Source organism: Mus caroli, unplaced genomic scaffold, assembly GCF_978045245.1.
Source record: "Mus caroli unplaced genomic scaffold, Mus_caroli_1 scaffold_14, whole genome shotgun sequence".
Taxonomy (NCBI): Eukaryota; Metazoa; Chordata; class Mammalia; order Rodentia; family Muridae; genus Mus; species Mus caroli.
The window spans coordinates 82,533,689-82,559,949 of NW_028227269.1; the positions used below are offsets into that span (position 1 = coordinate 82,533,689).

Here is a 26,261-nt window from a genome sequence, read left to right on the forward strand (position 1 = left end):
AGCAGGGTCTTTGTTCTTAGCAAACATTCTTCCTTTCAATTGGGAAACCAGGATTTGCACAAAGAAGTCTCACAACTCTTAGGAGGTGTCTGTCTGAGGCCAACCAATGGGACTGCAGCGAGTGGTCCCGCCCGCGACTACTAACTACTCCAGGAGCCCAGGCCACCCTCCTCTACCAGTCCAGCTGGAGATGGAGGCGACGCTGAGCGTGGAGCCCGCGGGCCGCAGCTGCTGGGATGAGCCGCTGAGCATCGCCGTGCGCGGCCTGGCCCCGGAGCAGCCCGTCACACTGCGCTCTGCCTTGCGCGACGAGAAGGGCGCGCTCTTCCGAGCCCACGCGCGCTACCGCGCCGACGCTGGCGGCGAGCTGGACCTGGCGCGCGCGCCCGCGCTGGGCGGCAGCTTCTCGGGGCTCGAGCCCATGGGGCTGCTCTGGGCCATGGAGCCCGATCGGCCTTTTTGGCGATTGGTCAAGCGCGACGTGCAGACGCCCTTCGTGGTGGAGCTGGAGGTGCTGGACGGACACGAGCCCGACGGCGGGCAGCGGCTGGCGCGGGCGGTGCACGAGCGTCACTTCATGGCTCCCGGGGTGCGGCGCGTGCCCGTGCGCGAGGGCCGGGTGCGCGCCACGCTCTTCCTGCCCCCAGGTGAGCAGCCCTCCACATTTCCCTTTGCTCAAAGTTCCCCTGTGGTTTTAAGTGAAGAAAAGGGTAGCTCCAAATGATCTAGGACTCGGTGGGAAGGAGACAGGACTGGACCAGAAGAAACCTGTTATGGTGATGCTGTTTGCCTGAAGCTGGTCCTTCAATTCCGCTGCTAAGTTACAAGACTAATGCCACTAGTGAGTTTTAAGGAAAGTGACAAGACCCTTGTAACAATAAAATGAAAACTAGCAGTTATACATAACACCCGGTGTGGTTGGTGGACGGACACCTTTGAACCCAGCACTGGGGGAGGCAGAGTTACTGGGATCTCTGAGTTCCAGGCCAGCTACAGAGTGTGTTCTGGGACAAACAGGACTACACTAAAAACAAACAAACAAAACACCCTATCTCCAAATCAATAGCCATCTTTAAATATTCTTTTAAATGTTAATCCATTTTGAGCTGTACAGAAGGTTGGGACAGGCTGCCTTGACTTCGGAGCTCCAAGCCAGTCTGGTCAACACAGCAAAACCCCTTTTCAAAACAAGGGTCGTTTCTTCCTTCTGAAGTTTTTCTTTCCATTGCGCTCTGAGACTTACATAGACTAGGAGGGAGGCCTTTCCTGTAGACCAGCAATAGGAGATTGTTGTTTTGCCTCTTTAATAACCAAAGATAAGTGCAAAAGCAACATGCAAAACTAAACTACAGAGCTAGGCAGTGGTGGCGCACGCCTTTAATCCCAGCACTCGGGAGACAGGGGCAGGCAGATTTCTGAGTTCAAGGCCAGCCTGGTCTACAAAGTGAGTTCCAGGACAGCCAGGGCTACACAGAGAAACCCTGTCTCAAAAAAACAAAAACAAACAAAACAAAACAAAAACCCTAAACTATAGGATATATTGTGTAGCTTCAAGAGTGACAAACTTTCAAAGCCCGCCATTTCCAATTAATGTCAATTTTGCTTGGAGGAAATGTCACTCAATACACAGCTAGAGAGAGTGGAAGTGTTCTTTCAGTTACTCTGGGAAGCAATTAAGTTTTTAGCTAGGTAGATGAATATGTAATTCTGCCCTTTTGTGACATGTCTGCCCCAGAAAGTACATTGCTTAAAAATAGTCCAAATGCCCCCAGTATTGGAGCTATGAATAAATAGAGTCGAATCTCTAGAAGTCGGAGTAATTGACCCACAGCTGCCTGAATCTTTTGCTCAACCTAAGCTGAGATCACAGGGAAGCAAGCTCTGCAATGGCTGGTCATTCCTCTAGTGTTTACCAGCAGAGAGCCACAGCAGTGGGTAAATGCAGCAATTGGTGGCATCTTCTAGTGTCACTGTCTGGAAGGTCTTGGGCATCAGGTCCCTTCACTTCTGGCCAATGTTATATCCTTAAGTCTAAGACCCTCGATAGAACTGGCAGCTGTCTGGTGTCTTCTGGTGACCAGCACTCCAGAGCTTCCAGCTTTCAGTCTTCCTTAGCCTCGACTCACTACTCTCTCTTGCCATCTCCTTATTTCCACTATTCTTCTTTCCCTGGCTGTGCTTAAATCATTTGGTTGCTTCTTCATCCAGTTGCCTGAACCCTTTCACAACCAAGTGACTGTTGCCATGACAACCTGGGAAGCCTGCCCTTTGCCAGGGCTATGCTCAGAGGAGGAGTTGCAGGCTGACACTGTGCCAGCTGCTTGGAAGCTGAGATATCCATTCAGGAACTGGGTGCCAGGTGCTGGGCACACACCATGTCACAGGACTGCTGAGGGGCGAGAGCGGCAGCCTACCTTAGCGGCTTCAGGGCTTGGTCTGCTAAGTGCTCTGCTGTCAAAGCTGCGGCTCTGCCTTTTCTGCCTCTCTGCTCCCTGTTGTCTTTGTTACCAGCTTAGCCTACATAGAGAGCAGGCGAGAAAAGAACATTCAAGAGATGCCTTTGCCTAATGTTGCTGTGCTGGGGGTGGGGTGGGGGAGCATTAAAAAAAAAACTGTCTCCTGGAGGACTTGCTGAGTAACCTGTTTACATAGTTAAAGTTCATTTATCAGTTACAACCGAGCCTCTTAGCTCCAATCACAACCACTGAGATTTGTGTTTTAGACCAAACACAGATTGACCTCCAGGTACAACTACCAGACTAGCAGGGGAAGTGCTTCCCACTCTCCCCCACGCCCCCACCAAACACACACACACACACACACACACACACACACACACACACATACACACACACACACACACCAAGGTGGAAATGGTTATAAGAAAAGGTCTGGGGCTGGTGAGATGGCTCAGTGGGTAAAAGCACCCGACTGCTCTTCTGAAGGTCCGGAGTTCAAATCCCAGCAACCACATGGTGGCTCACAACCATCCGTAACGAGATCTGACTCCCTCTTCTGGAGTGTCTGAAGACAGCTACAGTGTACTTACATATAATCAATAAATAAATCTTTAAAAAAAAAAAAAAGAAAAAGAAAAGGTCTGGTGCAAGTTGTTTCAAAGGGCCCTGACCACAGCTACACCTTCAGGAGCAGTGACGCCCAGCCAGTCTTTGTGTAGCCATCATGGAATGTTCAAGACGGTGCTGGCACAGGGTAGGCTACCTGTTAGACCATTACTCCTTTTGTTCATGGTGGCCAAGACTGCAGAGAAGAGTTCAATAGCCGTTGACTAGGGAATCAGATTCCCCTAACCCTGATATCTTGGACACCAGGAGAAGAACACCAAGTTTATATCCCTCAGTATAAACTTGAGGAACTTCTTAATAGTAAGATCAGTTTTAACAAACAAACAGTGCTTATCACCTGCCCGTTCCCACAACACAGCTGAACCCCCCCCCCCATCTGTCTCTAGTCACTAAGATAAAATTCATGAAGTAGGGAGGCTAAAATATTTATTTTGTGTGTGTATATGTGGGGTACATGTGTGTGTATATGTGGGGTACATGTGTGTGTATATGTGGGGTACATGTGTGTGTATATGTGGGGTACATGTGTGGGTGCCCGAGTACAGTTCAAATGAGTTCTCGTCTCCCACCATGTGCATCCTGGGGATTGAACTCAGGGCATCGGGTTTGACAGCAAGTGCCTTGTTAGCTAAGCACAAACAATGTAAGGCACACCCTTAAGAGGCAATGATACAAAAGGACATCAGCACATAAACCCCACAGTGGTGTAGAAGAAGGGACTGGCCACAGTGGGGCTTTCTGGTGCCCATGGAGTGTCTGCTGAGAGCCTACATCAGGGCTCTCTAGAGGATTCGAATCGACAGAAGTTCTATTGTGCAAAGAGATTTATTAGATTAGCCATGGGCTGTGTACTCTGATAACGGCCGTTTGCACTTGAGAGGCTGAGAACATAGTTATTGCTCCCCACACCCACTGCATGCCTCCGCCCGCCATCCCAGTGTGACCATGGAGGCCTGTAGAATTCCTCGAGAGCTAGGTTGGAAGGCCAAAGAAGCTGGGTTTCCAGCGTCAGCCACGACGACAGCAACCAGGGTGGATTCGCTTACCCAGCAAACAAAGAACATGCAAAGCAGGCCTTTCCTCAGACTGCTTGGTGTCTGGACTGCCAGCAGAAGGCGCTGCCCACCCTGGGAGAAGGGGCTTTTCTCCTCATTTAATCCATTCTGGAAATGCCCATGGGTGTGTCTCATTGACTCTAGATCCAATCAATTTGAAATCATGATTAACTGTAGCATTGAGTTATAGTTTAATTTGGACATACAAAAGATCACCCCTCTTATACAAATCGTGGAAATATTTAAGACACACACACACAAATGCAGAATGAACATGCAGCCTTTTGAGTCTCTGTCCCTTCACTTGGCAGAATGCATTTGAGATTCATGGGGTCTTCTACCCATCAGGCCTTTCTGTTTCTTCATACTGCACCACCCTATGGAGGGAACACGGTTTGTAGCCATTCACCGGCGGAGGGACGTTGTGTTTGTTTGCAGTCTGGCGATTATGACTAACATGGCTACGAACACTTTGTGTTCATGTGTGAACACAGGTTTCATTTCATTTCTCATTCATACTTCAGAGAGAAAGGACTGCCTTATATAACCGTATATAAGGTTGTGTGTAGGTTGGACTTTGTGAGCAACAGTCGGCTGGTTTCTACACAGTACAGTGTTTTGTGTTACACCAGCGTCATGTGATGGTTCTGGTTGCTGCATATCCTCAGTGACAGCTGGCATTGTCTGGTTTGGGAGACAGAAAGGGACAGTGTTTTTATTGTTGTTATTATAAGGGTTGTTTGTTTGTCTGTGTATGTGTGTTTGGGTCACACATTTTTTCCCCTAACTTCTGAATGTCCCTTTAATGTCTTTGTAAACACTTATGGAGCTTTGAGGTTTTAGGTATGGAAGGGGGTGTAGATTTAGCCCAGGCTACCCTCCAGATGCTTGAAGGCAGGAACTCTTTCAGCATATTTCACGGTCTGTTCAAAACCTTGTCCTCCTCACAGAAGCAGGAAGCACCTTTGATGCCAGTGCAAACAGTTCTTAGTAATATTTAGTTTTGATTTTTTTTTTCTTCTGCAGAATCTGGACCCTTTCCTGGGATCATAGACCTTTTGGGAGTTGGAGGTGGCCTTCTGGAGTATCGGGCAAGTCTGCTGGCTGGGAAGGGCTTTGCCGTCATGGCTCTGGCTTATTACAACTACGACGACCTCCCTAAGAACATGGAAGCCATGCGCATGGAGTACTTTGAAGAAGCCATGAACTACCTGCGCAGCCACCCCGAGGTAAGGTTCCCTCAAGTTTTATTGGCCCCCTATCAGAGTCTCACATGTGTGCTTCATTTCACAGAATGAGCAAACTGATTACAGCCTCGATCTCTTTATTCCCCAAAGAGCCCAAGGAGATTTGAGATCCCTGGGTTTGATACAAATAAAGAGAAAGAAAAATGGTAGAGCCATTGCCAGCCAGTACTCTTTCATATGATATGCTCGGCAGCTCTCTGCTGCCTGTGTCACCTCATCCCCGTGTCCCTGTGTTCCCATGTCCCTGCATCCCTGTGGGAGGCACAGGGTGAACAATGTAAGAGTGACTTGAGAATCAACAGCAGGAGACCAGGGTGCTCTGAGTTTTCTAGGTTCAGCATAGCACAGGCTGGGCTGGCAACCCTTGCTCATTTTATAATTTTATAATCAGACATTGACGTGGCTGGAAGCACTGATGCTCTTAGAGAAGAGGAGCCAGTGCAGGATGCATCTAGAGAGAAGTCTGAGTTCAGAGGTCTGATTTTCCCATTTTCCCATTCCGTGACTTTGGCATTTCTGTTTTCTCCCTTGATAAGTAGATATTCTAGTTTCATTTTTGTTGCTGTGATTAAAGATGAAAATACCTGCCCCCCGCCCCAAGCAACCTATAGGGAAAGGGCTTGTTTTAACTCACAGTTCCAGCTTATCCTCCATCAAAGCCAGCAAGTCACAGAGGCAGAATGTGAATCATGTCACATTCATGGTCAGGATGGGAGAGCCCAGAATCTGAGCGTGCTAACACTCAGCTCTTCCAGTTTTATATAGCCTAGGGCTTGGACCAGGAAATAGTGCCACCTGCATTCATGGTGTATATCCCCACCTCAATCAGTGAAACTAAAAAATTCCCTCAAAGGCAAGTCTTTAGGCTGACCCAGCCAAGGTTCCTCACTGAAACTCCCTTCCCAGGTAAGTCTAATTGTGTTGAGAACTAAAACTTGATGATTGGTTGGTTTCTATGAGATGTCAGCCAAATGGCCTTTTGCTTATAGCCCAGAGGACACTGGGACTCAGGACAGGAGCAGTCCTTGTGGACAGTGCCACCTGAAGGCGCTGAGCAGGGAATGGAGAAAGGAAAGTACAACAAGCACGGTCTTAGTCAGGGTTTCTATTGCTGAGACGAAACACCACAACGAGAAAGCAAGTCGGGGAGGAAAGGGTTTATTCAGCTGTCACTCCCACATTGCTCTTCATCACTGAAAGAGGTCAGGACAGGAACTCAAATCCAATAGGTACCTGGGGACAGGACCTGATACAGAGGCCATGGAGGGGTGCTGCTTGCTGGCTTGCTCCTCATAGCTTGCTCAGCCTGCTTTCTTATAGAACCCAGGGCCACCAGCCACTGGTGGCACCACCCACGGTGGGTGGGGCCTTCCCCCATTGACCACTAATTAAGAAAAGGTCTTATAGCTGGATCTCATGGAGGGATTTTTCTCATTTGAAACTTCTTTCTTTCTGATGACTCTAACTTGTGTCAGTTTGACACACAACCAGCCAGGACAGCATCTTCCCACAGCTTTTGTAGGGAACCAGGGCAGGGAACAAAGTCTAGGCTACCACAGCTGGGGGCCCAGGGCTGTGAGAAAACAGAAGAGCCCAGAGCAGGGAGGACCCAAGGAGGACCAGCAGAGAGGTTTACAGGGGAGGAGGCTGGAAGTTAAGTGTGGGAGGCCAATCCTGGAGAAAGATAGTGAGTGGGCAGCATCCCAGACACAGCCAGAGGGTGGCCCGCTGAGATCATGTGGTCATCTGAGAGTCTGAGCCTCCATAGGAACAGAGGGGCTGGGGAGGGAGGAGGCTTTCCTGCCAGAGCTTCTGTTTTCTCACTGCAGTATGGAGAGCTGAGGGGGAGGGGCATGCATGGGGGTGGGGCGGGGACCCAAGAGGCTGAGGAGGTAGGAGAGGATGTGGGGGAGGGGGTCCTTTGGAGAAAGTGGAAAGCAAAATACCAGTGGTTGTGGCAGAATTGAAAGGCCACATCGGTGCTCCTGTCCAGTGAGAGATCAGGCAGCATGAATGTGTATTTTCCTTAGTTTCTTGGGTCCATTGTCTTAATAGTTTAGTGGCCAATGTAGCTTCATTCTGCCATGGTGGCTTTGAAAAGAAAATGCTGATGTTGGCCCAGGACTATTTGACTTTTTGGTTAGGTCTACTCACTGTTCAATACTGTTCCTGGACTAAATCTCCAATTTTCATTTGTTTCTTTCTCAGGTAAAAGGACCTGGAATTGGGCTGCTTGGGATTTCCAAAGGGGGTGAACTTGGCCTTGCTATGGCCTCCTTCCTGAAGGGCATCACGGCCGCTGTGGTCATCAATGGCTCCGTGGCTGCTGTTGGAAACACCATCTACTACAAGGATGAGACTATACCCCCTGTGACAATCCTGAGAAATCAGGTCAAAATGACCAAGGATGGCCTCAAGGATGTTGTAGATGCTTTGCAAAGCCCTCTGGTAGAACAGAAGAGCTTCATCCCCGTGGAAAGGTCTGACACGACCTTCCTGTTCCTTGTAGGTCAGGACGACCACAACTGGAAGAGCAAGTTCTATGCCGATGAGATCTCCAAACGCCTGCAGGCCCACGGGAAGGAGAAGCCCCAGATCATCTGCTACCCAGCAGCAGGGCATTATATTGAGCCCCCTTACTTCCCGCTGTGCAGTGCTGGCATGCACCTCCTGGTGGGTGCCAACATCACCTTTGGAGGGGAGCCCAAGCCTCACGCTATGGCCCAGTTGGATGCATGGCAGCAACTCCAGACTTTCTTCCACAAACAGTTGGGTAGTAAGTGTTTGCATGTGTCTCCTAAAATATAACCTATTATATGATGGTTTGGGGGTTGGGGAAAGGTACAAATACATTGTAAGAATATCATTTCAGATGACTTCACCTGAACATATAACTGCTTTAGGTTTACATTTTAAAAAATTAATATAAGTATCAAAATAGTGGTGATTCAAAGGCTGGGAATTGAATTTCGTTGTCGAGTCCTTGACTGGCGCATGCAGGATCCTGGGTTCAATCCAGCTGCGAGAAATAAAGCACGTTCTATAGAAACTGGAGCTATCCAAGAAAAAGTGCTGGGCACCCGCCAGCTACCCACGACCCCCGCCGCAGGATTTTGGGACTGCTGGTGAGTGGAACACAGCTTCTGCTCCAGTCCAATCACGCGGGACCTGAGACTGCTCTGGTTGGGGAGAGAGAAATCCGGCCTACATAGGGCCACAACCCTCTTCCGGTCAGAAAAGCACCGGGGGCAGCTGGGGCGCAGGGTCTGCTGACACTCGCCAGCTACCCACAACACCCGCCACAGGATCTTAAGACTTCTGGTGAGTGGAGCACAGCTTCTGCTCCAATCCAATTGCGCGGGACCTGAGACTGCATTAGTTAGGGAAGCAGAAACCGGCCTGAGTAGGACCACAGGCCTCATCCGGCTGGATCAGCGCCTGGGTAGCGGGAGCGCAGGGTTGCCTGACACCCGCCAGCTACCCATGACCCCCGCCGCAGGATTTTGGGACTGCTGGTGAGTGGAACACAGCTTCTGCTCCAATCCAATTGCGCGGGACCTGAGACTGCATTAGTTAGGGAAGCAGAAACCGGCCTGAGTAGGGCCACAGGCCTCATCCGGCCAGATCAGCACCGGGGTAGCGGGAGCGCAGGGTTGCCTGACACCCGCCAGCTACCCACGACCCCCGCCACAGGATTTTGGGACTGCTGGTGAGTGGAACACAGCTTCTGTTCCAGTCCAATCACGCAGGACCTGAGACTGCTCTGGTTGGGGAGAGAGAAATACGGCCTACATAGGGCCACAACCCTCTTCCGGTCAGAAAAGCACCGGGGCAGCTGGGGCGCAGGGTCGGCTGACACTCACCAGCTACCCACAACACCCACCACAGGATCTTAAGACTTCTGGAGAGTGGAACACAGCTTCTGCTCCAATCCAATTGCACGCGGGACCAGAGACTGCATTAGTTAGGGAAGCAGAAAAACGGCCTGTGTAGGACCACAGGCCTTTTCCGGCTGGACCAGCACCGGGGTACCGTCAGCTACCCACGACCCCCGCCGCAGGATTTAGAGACTGCTGGTTAGTGGAACACAGCTTCTGCTCCAATCTTTAAACAGTGACAACGATAACAACTAACCCCAGAGATTACCAGATGGCGAAAGGTAAACGTAATAATCTTACTAACAGAAACCAAGACCACTCACCATCATCAGAACCCAGCACCCCCACTTCGCCCAGTCCAGGGCACCCCAACACACCGGAAAAGCTAGACACGGATTTAAAAGCATATCTCCTGATGATGATAGAGAACTTCAAGAAGGACTTTAATAACACACTTAAAGAAATGCAGGAGAACACTGCTAAACAGGCAGAAGACAATAAAGAGAAAGCACAAAAATCCCTTAAAGAATTGCAGGAGAACACTGCTAAAGAGTTACAAATCCTTAAAGAAAAACACGATAACATAATCAAACAGGTAGAAGTCCTTACAGAAAAACAGGAAAACACATCCAAACAGATGATGGAAATGAACAAAACCATACTAGACCTAAAAAGGGAAGTAGACACAATAAAGAAAACCCAAAATGAGGCAACACTGGAGATAGAAACCCTAGGAAAGAAATCTGGAACCATAGATACGAGCATCAGCAACAGAATACAAGAGATGGAAGAGAGAATCTCAGGTGCAGAAGATTCCATAGAGAACATCGGCACAACAATCAAGGAAAATGTAAAATGCAAAAAGATCCTAACTCAAAACATCCAAGAAATACAGGACGCAATGAGAAGACCAAACCTACGGATAATAGGAGTGGATGAGAATGAAGATTTTCAACTCAAAGGACCAGCAAACATCTTCAACAAAATTATAGAAGAAAACTTCCCAAATCTAAAGAAAGAGATGCCCATGAACATACAAGAAGCCTACAGAACTCCAAATAGACTGGACCAGAAAAGAAATACCTCCCGACACATAATAATCAGAGCAACAAATGCTCTAAATAAAGATAGAATACTAAAAGCAGTAAGAGAAAAAGGCCAAGTAACATATAAAGGCAAGCCTATCAGAATTACACCAGATTTTTCACCAGAGACTATGAAAGCCAGAAGATCCTGGACGGATGTTATACAGACACTAAAAGAACACAAATTCCAGCCCAGGCTACTATACCCAGCCAAACTCTCAATTAACATAGATGGAGAAACCAAAGTATTCCACGACAAAACCAAATTCACACATTATCTCTCCACGAATCCAGCCCTTCAAAGGATAATAACAGAAAAAAACCAATACAAGGACAGGAACCACGCCCTAGAAACAACAAGAAGGTAATCCCTCAACAAACCTAAAAGAAGACAGCCACAAGAACAAAATGCCAACTTTAACAACAAAAATAACAGGAAACAACAATTACTTTTCCTTAATATCTCTTAATATCAATGGACTCAACTCCCCGATAAAAAGACATAGACTAACAAACTGGCTACACAAACAAGACCCAACATTTTGCTGCTTACAGGAAACTCATCTCAGAGAAAAGGATAGACACTACCTCAGAATGAAAGGCTGGAAAACAATTTTCCAAGCAAATGGCATGAAGAAACAAGCTGGAGTAGCCATTCTAATATCTGATAAGATTGACTTCCAACCCAAAGTCATTAAAAAAGACAGGGAGGGACACTTCATACTCATCAAAGGTAAAATCCTCCAAGAGGAACTATCAATCCTGAATATCTATGCTCCAAATACAAAGGCAGCCACATTCATTAAAGAAACTTTAGTAAATCTCAAAGCACACATTGCACCTCATACAATAATAGTGGGAGACTTCAACACACCACTTTCACCAATGGACAGATCATGGAAACAGAAACTAAACAGGGACACAGTGAAACTAAGAGAAATTATGAATCAAATGGATCTGGCAGATATCTACAGAACATTCTATCCTAAAACAAAAGGATATACCTTCTTCTCAGCACCTCATGGTACCTTCTCCAAAATTGACCACATAATTGGTCACAAAGCAGGCCTCAACAGATATAAAAATATTGAAATTGTCCCATGCATCCTATCAGATCACCATGGCCTAAGGCTGATCTTCAATAACAAAATAAATAATAGAAAGCCAACCTTCACGTGGAAACTGAACAACACTCTTCTCAATGATACCTTGGTCAAGGAAGGAATAAAGAAAGAAATTAAGGACTTTTTAGAGTTCAATGAAAATGAAGCCACAACATACCCAAACTTATGGGACGCAATGAAAGCATTTCTAAGAGGAAAACTCATAGCTCTGAGTGCCTCCAAAAGGAAACTAGAGAGAGCACACATTAGCAGCTTGACAACACACCTAAAAGCACTAGAACAAAAGGAAGCAAATTCACCCAAGAGGAGTAGACAGCAGGAAATAATCAAACTCAGGGGTGAAATCAACCAAGTGGAAACAAGAAAAACTATTCAAAGAATCAACCAATCAAGGAGCTGGTTCTTTGAGAAAATCAACAAGATAGATAAACCCTTAGCCAGACTCACTAGAGGGCATAGGGAAAGCATCCTAATTAACAAAATCAGAAATGAAAAAGGAGACATAACAACAGATCCTGAAGACATCCAAAACACCATCAGATCCTTCTACCAAAGGCTATACTCAACAAAACTGGAGAACCTGGATGAAATGGAGAAGTTCCTAGACAGATACCAGGTACCAAAGTTGAATCAAGATCAGGTTAATGATCTAAACAGCCCTATATCCCCCAAAGAAATAGAAGCAGTCATTAATAGTCTCCCAACTAAAAAAAGCCCAGGACCAGATGGGTTTAGTGCAGAGTTCTATCAGACCTTCAAAGAAGATCTAATCCCAGTTCTTCACAAACTATTCCACAAAATAGAAACAGAAGGTACTCTACCCAACTCATTCTATGAAGCCACAATTACTCTGATACCTAAACCACAAAAAGACCCAACAAAGATAGAAAACTTCAGACCAATATCCCTTATGAATATTGATGCAAAAATCCTCAATAAAGTTCTTGCTAACCGAATCCAAGAACACATCAAAACAATCATCCATCCTGACCAAGTAGGTTTCATCCCAGGGATGCAGGGATGGTTCAATATACGGAAATCCATCAACGTAATCCAGTATATAAACAAACTCAAAGACAAAAACCACATGGTCATCTCCTTAGATGCGGAAAAAGCATTTGACAAGATCCAACACCCATTCATGATAAAAGTCTTGGAAAGATCAGGAATTCAAGGCCCATACCTAAACATGATAAAAGCAATCTACAGCAAACCAGTAGCCAACATCAAAGTAAATGGTGAGAAGCTTGAAGCAATCCCTCTAAAATCAGGGACTAGACAAGGCTGTCCACTTTCTCCATACCTATTCAACATTGTACTTGAAGTCCTAGCCAGAGCAATTCGACAACAAAAGGAGATCAAAGGGATACAAATTGGAAAAGATGAAGTCAAAATATCACTTTTTGCAGATGATATGATAGTATATATAAGTGACCCTAAAAATTCCACCAGAGAACTCCTAAGCCTGATAAACAGCTTCAGTGAAGTAGCTGGATATAAAATTAACTCAAACAAATCAATGGCCTTTCTCTACACAAAGAATAAACAGGCTGAGAAAGAAATTAGGGAAACAACACCCTTCTCAATAGTCACAAATAATATAAAATATCTTGGCGTGACTCTAACTAAGGAAGTGAAAGATCTATATAATAAAAACTTCAAGTCTCTGAAGAAAGAAATTATAGAAGATCTCAGAAGATGGAAAGATCTCCCATGCTCATGGATTGGCAGGATCAACATTGTAAAAATGGCTATCTTGCCAAAAGCAATCTACAGATTCAATGCAATCCCCATCAAAATTCCAAATCAATTCTTCAACGAATTAGAAAGTGCAATCTGCAAATTCATCTGGAATAACAAAAAACCTAGGATAGCAAAAACTCTTCTCAAGGATAAAAGAACCTCTGGTGGAATCACCATGCCGGACCTAAAGCTCTACTACAGAGCAATTGTGATAAAAACTGCATGGTACTGGTATAGTGACAGACAAATAGACCAATGGAATAGAATTGAAGACCCAGAAATGAACCCACACACCTATGGTCACTTGATCTTCGACAAGGGAGCTAAAAACATCCAGTGGAAGAAAGACAGCATTTTCAACAAATGGTGCTGGCACAACTGGTTGTTAACATGTAGAAGAATGCGAATCGATCCATTCCTATCTCCTTGTACTAAGGTCAAGTCTAAGTGGATCAAGGAACTTCACATAAAACCAGAGACACTGAAACTTATAGAGGAGAAAGTGGGGAAAAGCCTTGAAGATATGGGCACAGGGGAAAAATTCCTGAATAGAACAGTAATGGCTTGTGCTGTAAGATCGAGAATTGACAAGTGGGACCTCATGAAACTACAAAGCTTCTGCAAGGCTAAAGACACCATCAATAAGACAAAAAAACCACCAACAGATTGGGAAAGGATCTTCACCTATCCTAAATCAGATAAGGGACTAATATCCAATATATATAAAGAACTCAAGAAGGTGGACTCCAGAAAGTCAAATAACCCCATTAAAAAATGGGGCTCAGAACTGAACAAAGAATTCTCACCTGCGGAATACCGAATGGCAGAGAAGCACCTGAAAAAATGTTCAACATCCTTAATCATCAGGGAAATGCAAATCAAAACAACCCTGAGATTCTACCTCACACCAGTCAGAATGGCTAAGATCAAAAATTCAGGTGACAGCAGATGCTGGCGAGGATGTGGAGAAAGAGGAACACTCCTCCATTGTTGGTGGGATTGCAAGCTTGTACAACCACTCTGGAAATCAGTCTGGCGGTTCCTCAGAAAATTGGACATAGTACTACCGGAGGATCCAGCAATACCTCTCCTGGGCATATATCCAGAAGATGTCCCAACTGGTAAAAAGGACACATGCTCCACTATGTTCATAGCAGCCCTATTTATAATAGCCAGAAGCTGGAAAGAACCCAGATGTCCCTCAACAGAGGAATGGATACAGAAATTATGGTACATTTACACAATGGAGTACTACTCAGCTATTAAAAAGAATGAATTTATGAAATTCCTAGCCAAATGGATGGACCTGGAGGGCATCATCTTGAGTGAAGTAACACAATCACAAAAGAACTCACACAATATGTATTCATTGATAAGTGGATATTAGCCCAAAACTTAGGATACCCAAGATATAAGATACAATTTGATAAACGCATGAAACTCAAGAAGAATGAAGACCAAAGTGTGGACACTGTGCACCTTCTTAGAATTGGGAACAAAACACCCAGGGAAGGAGTTACAGAGACAAAGTTCGTAGCTGTGATGAAAAGGATGGATCATTTAGAAACTGCTGTATCCAGGGATCCGTCCCATAATCAGCTTCTAAACGCTGACACCATTGCATACACTAGCAAGATTTTGCTGAAAGGACCCAAATATAGCTGTCTCTTGTGAGACGATGCCGGGGCCTAGCAAACACAGGAGTGGATGTTCACAGTCAGCTATTGGATGTATCACAGGGCTCCCAATGGAGAAGCTAGAGAAAGTACCCAAGGAGCTAAAGGGATCTGCAACCCTATTGTTGGAACAACATGATGTACTAACCAGAACCCTGGAGCTCTTGTCTCTAGCTGCATATGTATCGAAAGATGGCCTAGTCGGCCATCAATGGAAAGAGAGGCCCATTGGACTTGCAAACTTTATATGCCCCAATATAGGGGAATGCCAGGGCCAAAAGAATGGGAATGGGTGGGTAGGGAAGTGGGGGGCGCTATGGGGGACTTTTGGGATAGTATTGGAAATGTAATTGAGGAAAATATGTAATAAAAATATTAAAAAAAAAAAAAAAAAGAAAAAGTGCTGGGAATAAAAAGGAACCATGAGTAAACACACTTGTTTAGCCGAAAATTGTGTCCTTCAATCTTGGGCCAGTGTTCCTGCTCTCATCTTCCCTCCCGAAGTGGCTTTGGGGTGACTTGGGGGCCTCCTTTTCAGATGCCTAATACACATATAGGCTGCAGCAAAACTAAGATTCCTTCCTTCCTTCCTTCCTTCCTTCCTTCCTTCCTTCCTTCCTTCCTTCCTTCCTTCCTTCCTTCCTTCCTCCCTCCCTCCCTCCCTTCCTTCCTTTCTTCCTTTCTTTTTTCCTTCCTTCTTTCCTCTCTCTCTTCCTTTTTTCTTTCTTTTTCCCTCCCCTTTTCTCTTTCTTTCCTTCCTTTCTGTCTGTCTTTATTTCTTTTTTTCTTTCTTTCCTTCTTTCTGTGTGCACATCAACTTTACAAAGCAAACCAACGTTGGGGAGAGAACCTCTTGGTGTGATGAGCTCTGTCATGGCGACGCAAGGGGAGGAAGAACATTTAGTCCAGGAGGCAGCAGAGCAGCTGGGGAAGGAAACAGCTGTCAGGAATCCCATGTGTGCCAACCTTCAGACCTGTCTTCGAGGCAGGGAAGAGGATGTGTGTGAGCAAACGCTCTCATCCCTGCACATTTAGGCCACAGCCAGATGGCCAGTCAGAGAGTGGTCAGCACAGGAGGAGGGATTTCTTTACCCATTGCTAGGCTCATGTTTGATCCCCTATAACACAAGACAGGCAGCTAAGAGGAAACATAAACTCGTTTAATAAAAGTGATACGAGAACCTTCAGAAATGAAGTCTCAAAGTCGTATGGAAACATGTGTGTTTTAATGCTCAGTTTGATGGAGAGTGCATAGTTGAGACACATTTGCAGAAAAGGAGTATGACCTGGTGGTAATCAAGTGGGAGGTGGGGGATTTAGGAAGGAGTCTTAGTTAGGTTTCTATTGCTGTGTTCAAACATCATGACCAGAAGCAGCTCAGGGAGGGAAGTTTGTTTACTTGGCTTACACTTCCATACCCCTCAGTCCAGCATGAAAGAAGTCAGAGCAGAAACTCAAAGGCAGGAACCTGGAGGCAGGAGCTGAAGCAGAAGCTATGGAGGGACGCTGCTTCCTGGCTTTCTCTTTATGGCTTATTCAGCCTACTTTCTTAAAATACCTGGGAACACCTGACCAGTAGAGGCATCACCTAAAGTGAAGGAGGAGGAAGAAGAAGAGGAGGAGGAGGAGGAGGAAAAGGAGGAGTAACCCCCAGATAATCTGATGGAGACATTTTCTCAGCTGAGGTTCCCCTTTCCCAGATAACCTTGGCTTGTGTCGAGGCAACAAACAAAGCAAAATCCACAACCAGCACAGAACACATGCTCAGATTCTTTTCTGGTTCTGTGTCCAGGTAAGGAGGATTCCTTTGCCCTCTCTCTTCCCACCAGCCTCCCCATCTTCCTATGTAGGGTTTTTCTCTGTTATAGTCCAGGTTGGACTGGAACCTGACACCCTCATGCCTCAGTTTCCCAAGCCTCGAGATGACACGGATGTATTACCAATGCCGACAAGAGGTTCCTTTCCTTGGGTTGTTTTTCCTTAATGAGGTCCCTTTGGTATAGGGAAGGAACTTGGAAACAAGGTCTTGTGACATGCATAGAGAGAAGTATGGGGGAAGGTCACAGTAGAATAGCCTACACCCCATCCACCATCTGCCAGGAAAAATTCTACCCACAGCTGCATGCAGGACGCAGTCATTGGGACTTCTACCCACTGGGTTCTAAGGAGCTTCTGATAGAGCGAGGCAGCAACATCTGAGGGTGTTCTCAAGGCTGGCAGTTGGCTCCGCTGCAGTTTCTCTGTAGCCCATGTAATGGGTACAAGCATTTTCTAAACCGTGATTACTCTAAAGTCTCCTTGAGGCTTTTCAGGTTCAGGCTGTAGAAGTTTGGGGCAGGGAAAGGCAGTTTTAGTTTTTAGTATTTTTATGACAGAAGAGTGTGAGGGGGGGAAACTGGGTGTATTAGAACAATAGCCTGGTTTGGGGGGGATACTAGAGATTAAGTGCCATGCAGATAGTAGGTAACCTAGTATTTGATGCCCACGGGGGCATCTGCTATATAGTCTTTGTCCCTCCCTCTCTCCCTTCTTCCTTCTTGCAATCCTCCTGCCTCAGCCTCCTGAGTACCGGGGAAACATAACATAATACAAAACATAATACAGTTTTATTAATGATGAGAGGTTCTTTAGTAAGTTACTGTCCCCTCTATCTTATTTAATTCTTACTCAGCAATTAAAATTCAATTACTCATGAGTTTTTCATGAGACACTAAAGAAAGCTAGAGTTTGTTTGTTGAAATAGCTGGAAAAGTATCAAACTCATCAAAGCAGTTAAAAACAAACAAACAAACAAACAAACAAACAAACAAACAAACGGATATCAGAGAGACATCCGAATACAGATGGTCTGTGGAACCTCTGAGGACACATTGAACCTCTCAACAGCCTGCATGGTGACAGACGGGAGGACTAGGGAGTCGTTTTGCCTCACTTTATGTTAATGTATGGCAAAATTTGGGCTAGAAAAAAATTAATTCAAATCCATTAAATACCATATCCATTAAATGCAAGCATATAAAAATGTACAGGTTTCCTTTTCTGGGTTGGGTATCTTGATTGATACCATTCTCACAAAGACAGAAGGACAGACAGATTAGACTGAGTTGGGACAGAGTCTTGGGGATGGGGAGAAGATCTCCTGGAAGGGGAGTTAGGAACTTGCTTTCTGTCTGATGACCATGGAGGTCACAAGGACTCCGATTCTAGGGGATGTGAGAACAGCTGCAGTCAAGGCACCAGGAATGATTAAAGGAGGCCTTGACATCAGTTTGAGGTGGCTGTCCCACTACCCAGGTCACACTTCACTCAGATGAAGAGAACGGGCACTCCAGTTCTCCTCACAGACTCACTGCCCCCTAGTTTCTGAATGTTTCCAGCAGAATGGTTGCTGGGGGTGGGGAGTGGTGAGCACAGGCCCAGTGTAAGCTGTTCCATTCTGTCCATATAACCAGTGCTGACCCGGGAGCCTGGCCAGGCATCCTGACTTTGTAACATTACTCTGTTGATAAAAGTCACAGGAGTGGCACCTGATAGCGTCGCCCTCCCAACATTCGGGCTGAGTTGGAACTGGGGCAAAGTTCATGGCAAGCTCTCAACTAGGTAACTTCTGTTCACAGCTTTGGGAAGTGAGCCAGGAACAGATTAGCTGCATAAAGTCTGTGCACCCCGGCAGCCAGCAGCTGTGCAAAAACCATGCTGTCCATTTAAGCTAACCTCTCTCAAGGGAGATACATAAGATCTCAATTTCTGATTTCAAATTAGATTCCTCAGAAGACACTGAACATCCAAGTCCAGCGGCTTGGGACAAATACATAGTTGTGAATTTCAGGGTAATTTAGACAAACTTTCCTGACAAGAGAAACTCTTAAACCCTTAGAAGCCTCCGTCCATTGGGCAGTTTGAGTGTTGAGGGTGTGGAGAGGGGAGAATCTGAGGGGGACAGACCCTATCAACCATGCTATGTGGACAGAATGTTAAAAAAAAAAAATCGCCACTTACCACAGTTACCATGTTTCTAAACTTTTCACTTTGAAGTGTTGCTGTATAGACTTTCTCTGCCCTGCCCCAGCTCTGAATAAAGACACAGACTTACATTTATTATAAATAAGCCTTGGTACTGTAGCTGGGCAGATTCTCAGCTGTTCTAACCCAACAATACTGGCCTGGCCTATGTCCTGCCAGGTGGCCCGTTGCCTCTCTGTTTCTAGTCCCTGAACCTGCTTTTTCCTCAGAGTTCTAATTCTCTGGGAAGTCCAACCTATTCTCCCTTCCTTTCCTATAGGCCACTAGCTTTTTATTAAACCAATCCTGTGAGCGCTCTACTTGCCAGCAAGAAAGACGCCACAACAGGATCCTTCTGCACACGTTTATTGGGAGAGCTTGATTGCAGAGGCAAAAAGACCCTGAGCACAGAACTGGCGCTGCTTATATAGGCCTAGGAGAGGCGTGTCCACACCATATTAGTTATGATTTCAGTACCTCATTTACATGTCTACACCTGATTGTTTATGCTTTCAGTACCTCATTTACATACCACATTTACATATCTACACCCAATTGGTTATGCATTCAGTACCTCATTTACATGCCCCGGGCCAGGCAGTGACTCGGCAAAAAACTCTACTGCACATGTGCACATTGGTTGTTTACCCAAACTTATGGGTGGTGGCCAGAAGTAGCCAGTGCCACCTTGTAATGGCATATGTGGCTTCCCACACAATCTGAAAGTGACAGAGGGAGTGTTTACAAAATATGATGGGACCATATGAATGCCAAAGTCCAGTCTGCACTCAACTCCCTGCTGGGCACAGGAATCAGCATTTGGACAATACAGAGTCAATCTTTATACAGTGCACAAAAAGATCACCCAACACTGAAATCGTTCTATACGTACACAAATCTTGAAAAAAGTCTTAGGGGTTCTGAAATCCCTCCACGTAACAGTGCCAGCCAGATGGATCAGCTGATAAAGACAGCTGCCGTCAAAGCCGAGGGTCTGATCCCTGAGACCCACCAACCTCCATGAGGTGTTGTGGTGCCAGCATACTCACAGACAAAGTAAAACACCACTACATTTCTCATCTTGCACCTTTTATCCCCTTCTTCCAGAATGCTTAGGCTTATACAGATGAGCAGTTACAGCGAGAGAGACTCTTCCCACCAGGAAAGCATATGAAATTATTGGATATTTTTATATGAAGCGCTAAGAGCCAATGAGGTGGTGGGGGCGCTTATTTAGCCTACATAGTGATCAAAGAATTATGAAATAAAACTGTAAAGTTCACCACTTCATCAAGAGTGATAAAAAGTCAGATGTCTAACCTTACCACTTGTTGTTGGAAAAAAAAAATACTGTTAGAGACCATCCAATGTGTCAGCTGCACTGGAAAACAACCAGCTTTTACTTAGATGGATACGGGATTCTTTTTGTTTGCAGTATAGGAGAGTCCTATTGTTTAGAAGCAGCCCAAATGTCCACCAGCAATTGAGTGGAAGTGCGAGGGAGGTGCACTTCCAGTGGTCAAAGAGTTGAACCATAGCGTAAGAGTCAACGCAAGGACTCTCCAAAGCTGTGTTAGAGGAAACAATCAAAGCCCATGACAGCCATCAGTATCATCCCTTGAGATAAAATGTTATGGATTTGGTTAATGTTTGCATTATGGGTTCCCAAATTGCACGAGAATCCTGAATGTTAGACGCTGAGGGTAACAGAACTGATGGAGAACAGGAGTGAGCCTGTAGAGAGAGTGTGGCTGTTTGTATGTGACAAACCTCTCTCCCTTTGTGGAAGCCCAGGTTAACTTTAAAGGAGACCAGTTCCTATGTTTGAGAAATGTTTTAAGATTTCTGGAGAACCAGGACAGTACATAGCATGGCTCTGGAGCTGTGAAGCCAGGACTTAACAAACAAATGAAAGGGCTAAAACGTAAAAGGCACAGAGAGTACAAGAATACTTTTTACTTATTTTTATGTTAGAAACCAAGGTGACACGTAAGAAATTTTGGTCTCCACAATCCCAGTGAGCTACAGAATGTGATGATGGGCAGACAGTTGTGTCAGTTATTCATTCTCATCGTTGCTGTGACCAAGTGCCCAATAGAAGCAATTTTAAATGGGATTTATTTGGGGCCACAGTGTGGGAGGTTTCAGTCTACCAAAGTATAGAAAACACAACAGTGGAAGTTGCAGTACAGAAGCTCACATCTCAGACATCAGGATACATACAGCTCAGGCCGGAAGATGCTGGGCCACCCACCCCACCTGGGTGATCTACTGCTTTTGGGCAGGTCCCTCATCCCAAAGATTCTACGGCCTCCTAAAACAGCAGCACCATCTGGGAACCACTTTTACAAACACAGGAGCCCATGGGGGACGATTCACTTTAAGCCGTAATGTTCTTTTGCACACTCGTGGCTGCCTCATGATGCAAGACTAGTCACTCCAACTTCAAAAGTGCTCACAGCTTTAACAGAATTATCATTGTTAAAATGTCCAAACCCTCTTCTGATATCCAAAGCAACTCATAACTGTGAACTCCTATAATTGAAAAAGCAAGTTATTTACAATATATAAAACAGCACAGAGGAATCCGTCCCATTCTAAAGGAACTCAAACGACAAAGAAAGATTGGACCAAAAGGCTTAAAGCGAGCAGGGTGAACACAAACCTTGTGGCTCCATACCCAGAACCCAGGCATTGTGTGGCATCATCTGGGTCCCATTGGGCTTAGGTGACTCCATTCCTGTAGCCCTGCTATCTGGCAAACAGCTTCTCTATTAGACTGGTTCCATTCAGTGATCAACCACAGTACATGTACTTATTGGCTCTCCGTTCATTGTTTTGGAGCTTTTTAAACTGTCTACCTATAGACTAGAGTAGGTCTTAAATTCTTACAGATTCTTCCAATTCTGTTTTCTGCAATGAAATCTAGGAACAGAAGCTGTACTTTCCTAAGGCCCTGTAAGCCAAAGGTGGACAGTTGGAAGGAAATTGCAAGGGGCTGACTTCATTCCTGCTACGAGAACACATTGAAAGTTCATCAGATTATCCAACATCACAAACAGACATGTAAGCTGTAAACACAGATGATCGATCAATGTAAGAACAAGACTACATCACAATGAGGCAGACTCTTTAACTTGTTTTCTCATTTGTCTTAACTTGGAAGGACAATGTTATAATTAAACATCTTACAATCAGGGGCTCGGCAGTTAAGAGCACTGGCTGCTCTCTCTGGGGAATCCTGGTTCGATTCCCAGTGCTCACAATTGTCTGTAACCCCAGTTCCAGGGGATCTGACACATGCTCTGACCTCCATGGGTACCAGACACAAATGCAGGGCAACATGCCAGAACACAAACAATAATTTAAAAACAATAATAAAGGGCTGGAGAAATGGCTCAGTGGTTAAGAGCACTGACTGCTCTTCCAAAAGTCCTGAGTTCAATTCCCAGCAACCACATGGTGACTCACAATCATCTGTAATGGGATCTGATGCTCTCTTCTGGTGTCTGAAGACAGCAACAATGTACTCACAAACATAAATAAATAAATCTTTAAAAAACAATAAGAAAAAGTAAAAGAGGTAGATTTGAAAGTTCTTAGAATCAAATTGAAACTGCATGTGTCAGTTCTAAGTAATTAAATGAAGCCAGGGGGTTATAAAAGAAGGGTTCTCTCACACACACAACTTCCTGATACTATCTAACAAGACTTTAAAAAAAAAAAAGAATAGAATAGAGTTTATTCAGGGCATGGGGAGGGAAGTTAAGAGAGTAGTAGAGACAGAGAAAGGCAGAAAGAGAGAGAGAGTAGAGGTGTAGAGGTCAGCCATGAGCAGGTAGGGAGGAGAGGAAGGGGATGGGGAGAGAGGAAAAGCAGGAGGAGAGGACAGAAGGAGAGCAAGAAGCCTAACAAGACTCTTAACAGGTCCTCACAATCCTGTGCAAAGGCAAAGCCATCATTACAACAACAACAACAACAACAACAACAACAATAATAATAATAATAATTTGTTTTTTGAGACAGGGTTTTACTCTGTATTCCCAGCTGGACTGGAACTCATTATGCAGACCAGGCTGGCCTTGAACTCACAAGAATCCACCTGCCTCAGTCTCTGGCATTATAGGTGTGGGAATACCACACTCAGAATAATGATTCCTTAGTAATTTCTCCCCAGCTGTGTTGCTCAGAATCAAAGTCCGGCTGCACATTTCTGTTCATGGTTCTGTGTTCAAGTGTTGTTACTTTTTGTAACACTAAGTTTTTTCTTGATAATCTTTCCCTTGCTTCAGTATCCTTGAATAGAATCAGCTTCTTGTGGCAGCAGTGTTCCCATTGCCCTGTTGTTCTATTCCAAATAGAGATCAGTACTCTCTGGAGACCCTGTGATCCTTATTTAGGTTGATACTTGCAATGTGGTGGTTCCCCTGTAAAATAATGGAAATCCCTTTCCCTGCTACAAATGAAAGGGGACAGGATGTTGTTGGATACTATCTCCATGAAGAAGTGGACCATGGGAGGGAGAAATGCATCGATCAGGGAAGTGAGCAGCAGACCAAGCTCTGCTCAGTTGGTTCTCTTGACCATGGAGACGGGAGTGACCTTAAATCTCTCCTTGGGGTGCTTTGAAACATTTTAACTGTCAGTGATAAAAGGCTGGCTACTGATAAGCCAGTGGACATATTTGATATTTTATTTTAGGCTAAGAGAACAAAGGAGAGAAGCAGGCCATATCAATGATGCTGAACCTCAGAAGAGAGTCTTACTTACGTTAAACATCCACCTTCAATGTGACTGTAAGAATTTGATGCTGTGTGTCTTTTGCTAAGCTCAGCTGTTTCCATGACTTAAATTATGCAAGGAGGAACAACTATCAAAATGACTTAACTTTTCATTATAATATAGAAATATTGATATCACCATCTCCCCAACGATTTACAGCTAAATCCTCCCTCTTCCAAATGGTTAGAGGCAGAATTATCTTGGAGAACTAGACAGTGTTGCAATGCATAGTCAGTGTTGTATAAATTTATAAAGAACTGTATACATTACCTGGTTGAATGCTTGTCCTGACTTTTACCCCATTTACAGCCGACTTTCACGTCTCCAACCGCTCTTCATGGTCTATTTAAGGACCGGGTTTCCTGTGCTCTGGGTCTCCTCCTCAGAAGCTGATCATCTGTCTCTCGAGATGCATTAAAGCTTTACTGCAGAAGGATCCGAGTGTCCTGTGTGTGTTTTCGCTGGCGAGACTATAACACAGACTATAACACATCTGATGCCGAAACCCGGGAACTGCCACAACATTGCCGGCATTGAGGAGACCCCTTGGAGACAGGGCGGATTCAGAACTGCAGGGGAAGGTAAGTTCGGAGAGGTATGTCTGACCGTGAGCCTGTTGTTCCTTTTGACTTTGGTCTCAATCTAGAATCACCGTGGGACGGGTCGGTAGAAGCTTTGGTTTTTGTAACCCTGGTGCTTTTCTTCTTTCTCCTAGTGTCTTATTGTGTTCATTGTGGTTGGTGTTAATTTTGAGGTGCGGTCAGTCCGACATAGATAAGCGGCAGCACCGTCAAGCTCTGTCAGTCTCTTGTACATAAGGGAGCGGAGCATGGCATTTTACTTTCACTTCTGCTTCAGGAGCGGAGCGTGGTTTTCTGTTGCGGCCTACCCGCAGTCCACAACACGAACGGTTCAACTGAGAATGGCAGTTCGAGCTGAAAAGAGAGGAATCTAGCCGGGGCGGAAGAAAGAATGGGGCCAAGACGATTCCATGTTCAAGGCCCACCTTTACTAATTTCAACATTCAGTTATAAAGGAAGGGGGAGGGATCCCAATTTCCCGCCAAGTAACTCGGGATCCAGTAGCAGGACGAACCCGTGTGTGCCTCCAAGCAGCAAAGCCGACAGGGTCCAGCAGTGGGCACGGCAGAACGAATGAACAGGAAACTCCACCCTTGAGCAAGCAGGTTCAAGCAGGTGGGGGAAGGGAGACCACAGTTTTCTACTTCCACTTCTGCTTCAGCGTGCCTTAAGTCAGATGTAGATAAGCTGCAGGCATAGTGGGGTCATCACAGTCAGTTGTAAAGGCACTGCAAGTTGTCCTTAAGCAGTGAGACCTCAAGATTGCCACACGCACTCTACAAAATTTTGTCAAAGAGATTGATCGTGTTGCCCCATGGTATGCTTGTTCGGGTTCCCTGACCATAGCCTTGTGGAATAAACTGGGAAGAGACCTAGATAAAAAATTGCACTAAGGCAATTTGGAAGTTAATAAAGAATTGCTTAGAAGATGAGACCTGCCGACCTGCAGTGGTTGAGGGACAAGAGACGTTAGAAGAGGTTCAGGACAGCATGTCAGAAACCGAACGGAGCAAGAGATTAGGAGCTCGTAAAAAGAAAGACATGTCTAAGAAAAAAGGCCCTCCCCGGAAGTTAGAAAAGGGGGGAGTTAAAAAAGGGGAAGGTGAAAACGCGCCCCCTACAGGTAAACTTAGTAACATTTATCCCATTCAAGATTTAGAAGCCCTAGAGCTTAATAGTTCAGATCCTGATGATTTAGACCCTAGTGAAGAGGCAGAATTAGAAGAAGAAGCAGCAAAATATGAGGAAAGGTATGGCCCTGATCAAGGAGTACAGCAAAAAAATAATAAAAGGGGTGGCATACAGCTGTCACCCAAGCCCTCGGTGCCTCCACCATATGAATCAAGATATGGTGCTAGTTCCTTTTTGCCTCAGGAGGAATTAAAAAAGATTCAGATGGCTTTTCCAGTCTTCGATGCTGGAGATGCGGGACGCATGCGTGCCCCTGTAGAATACCAACAAATTAAGGAACTAGCTGAATCTGTCCATAATTATGGAGTCAATGCCAACTTCACCTTAGTACAGGTTGAGAGATTTGCCAATACAGCAATGACTCCAGCAGACTGGCAAATGACAGTTAAGGCCACACTACCTAATATGGGACAATACATGGAGTGGAAAGCCTTGTGGTATGATGCTGCCCAGAATCAGGCAAGAATTAATGCTGTGGCAGAAGATGATAATCAGAGGCAATGGACTTTTGAATTGCTAACAGGTCAGGGACAGTTTGCTGCCAATCAGACTAACTATCATTGGGGAGCATATGCTCAGATATTGGCGGCTGCCATCAAGGCATGTAAAGCTCTTACGAGAAAGGGAGAAGCTGGAGGCCACCTTACAAAGATTATCCAGGGCCCCCAGGAGCCATTCTCAGACTATGTAGCGAGAATGACTGAGGCCGCAGGGAGGGTTTTCAGAGACCCTGAACAGGCCATGCCACTAATTGAACAGCTTGTTTATGAGCAGGCCACACAGGAATGCAGGAATGCAATCACGCCAAGAA

General features: G+C 45.4%; 1 protein-coding gene across 2 annotated transcripts; it reads left to right on the forward strand.

The window, feature by feature from the left end:
* Nucleotides 1-171: 171 nt before the first annotated feature.
* LOC110307148 (acyl-coenzyme A thioesterase 1) lies at nt 172-24,872 on the forward strand. Of its 2 annotated transcripts, XM_029484325.2 has the most exons (4): nt 191-647; nt 5,168-5,370; nt 7,597-8,156; nt 23,988-24,872. In XM_029484325.2, the coding sequence occupies exons 1-4, from the start codon at nt 191-193 to the stop codon at nt 24,094-24,096; spliced, it is 1,329 nt and encodes a 442-aa protein (XP_029340185.1). In that variant the 3' UTR covers nt 24,097-24,872. The 2 variants fall into 2 exon arrangements, with proteins under 2 accessions (XP_085686662.1, XP_029340185.1); XM_085830536.1 differs by lacking the exon at nt 23,988-24,872 and having other exon boundaries at nt 172-647; nt 7,597-8,315.
* Nucleotides 24,873-26,261: the final 1,389 nt, after the last annotated feature.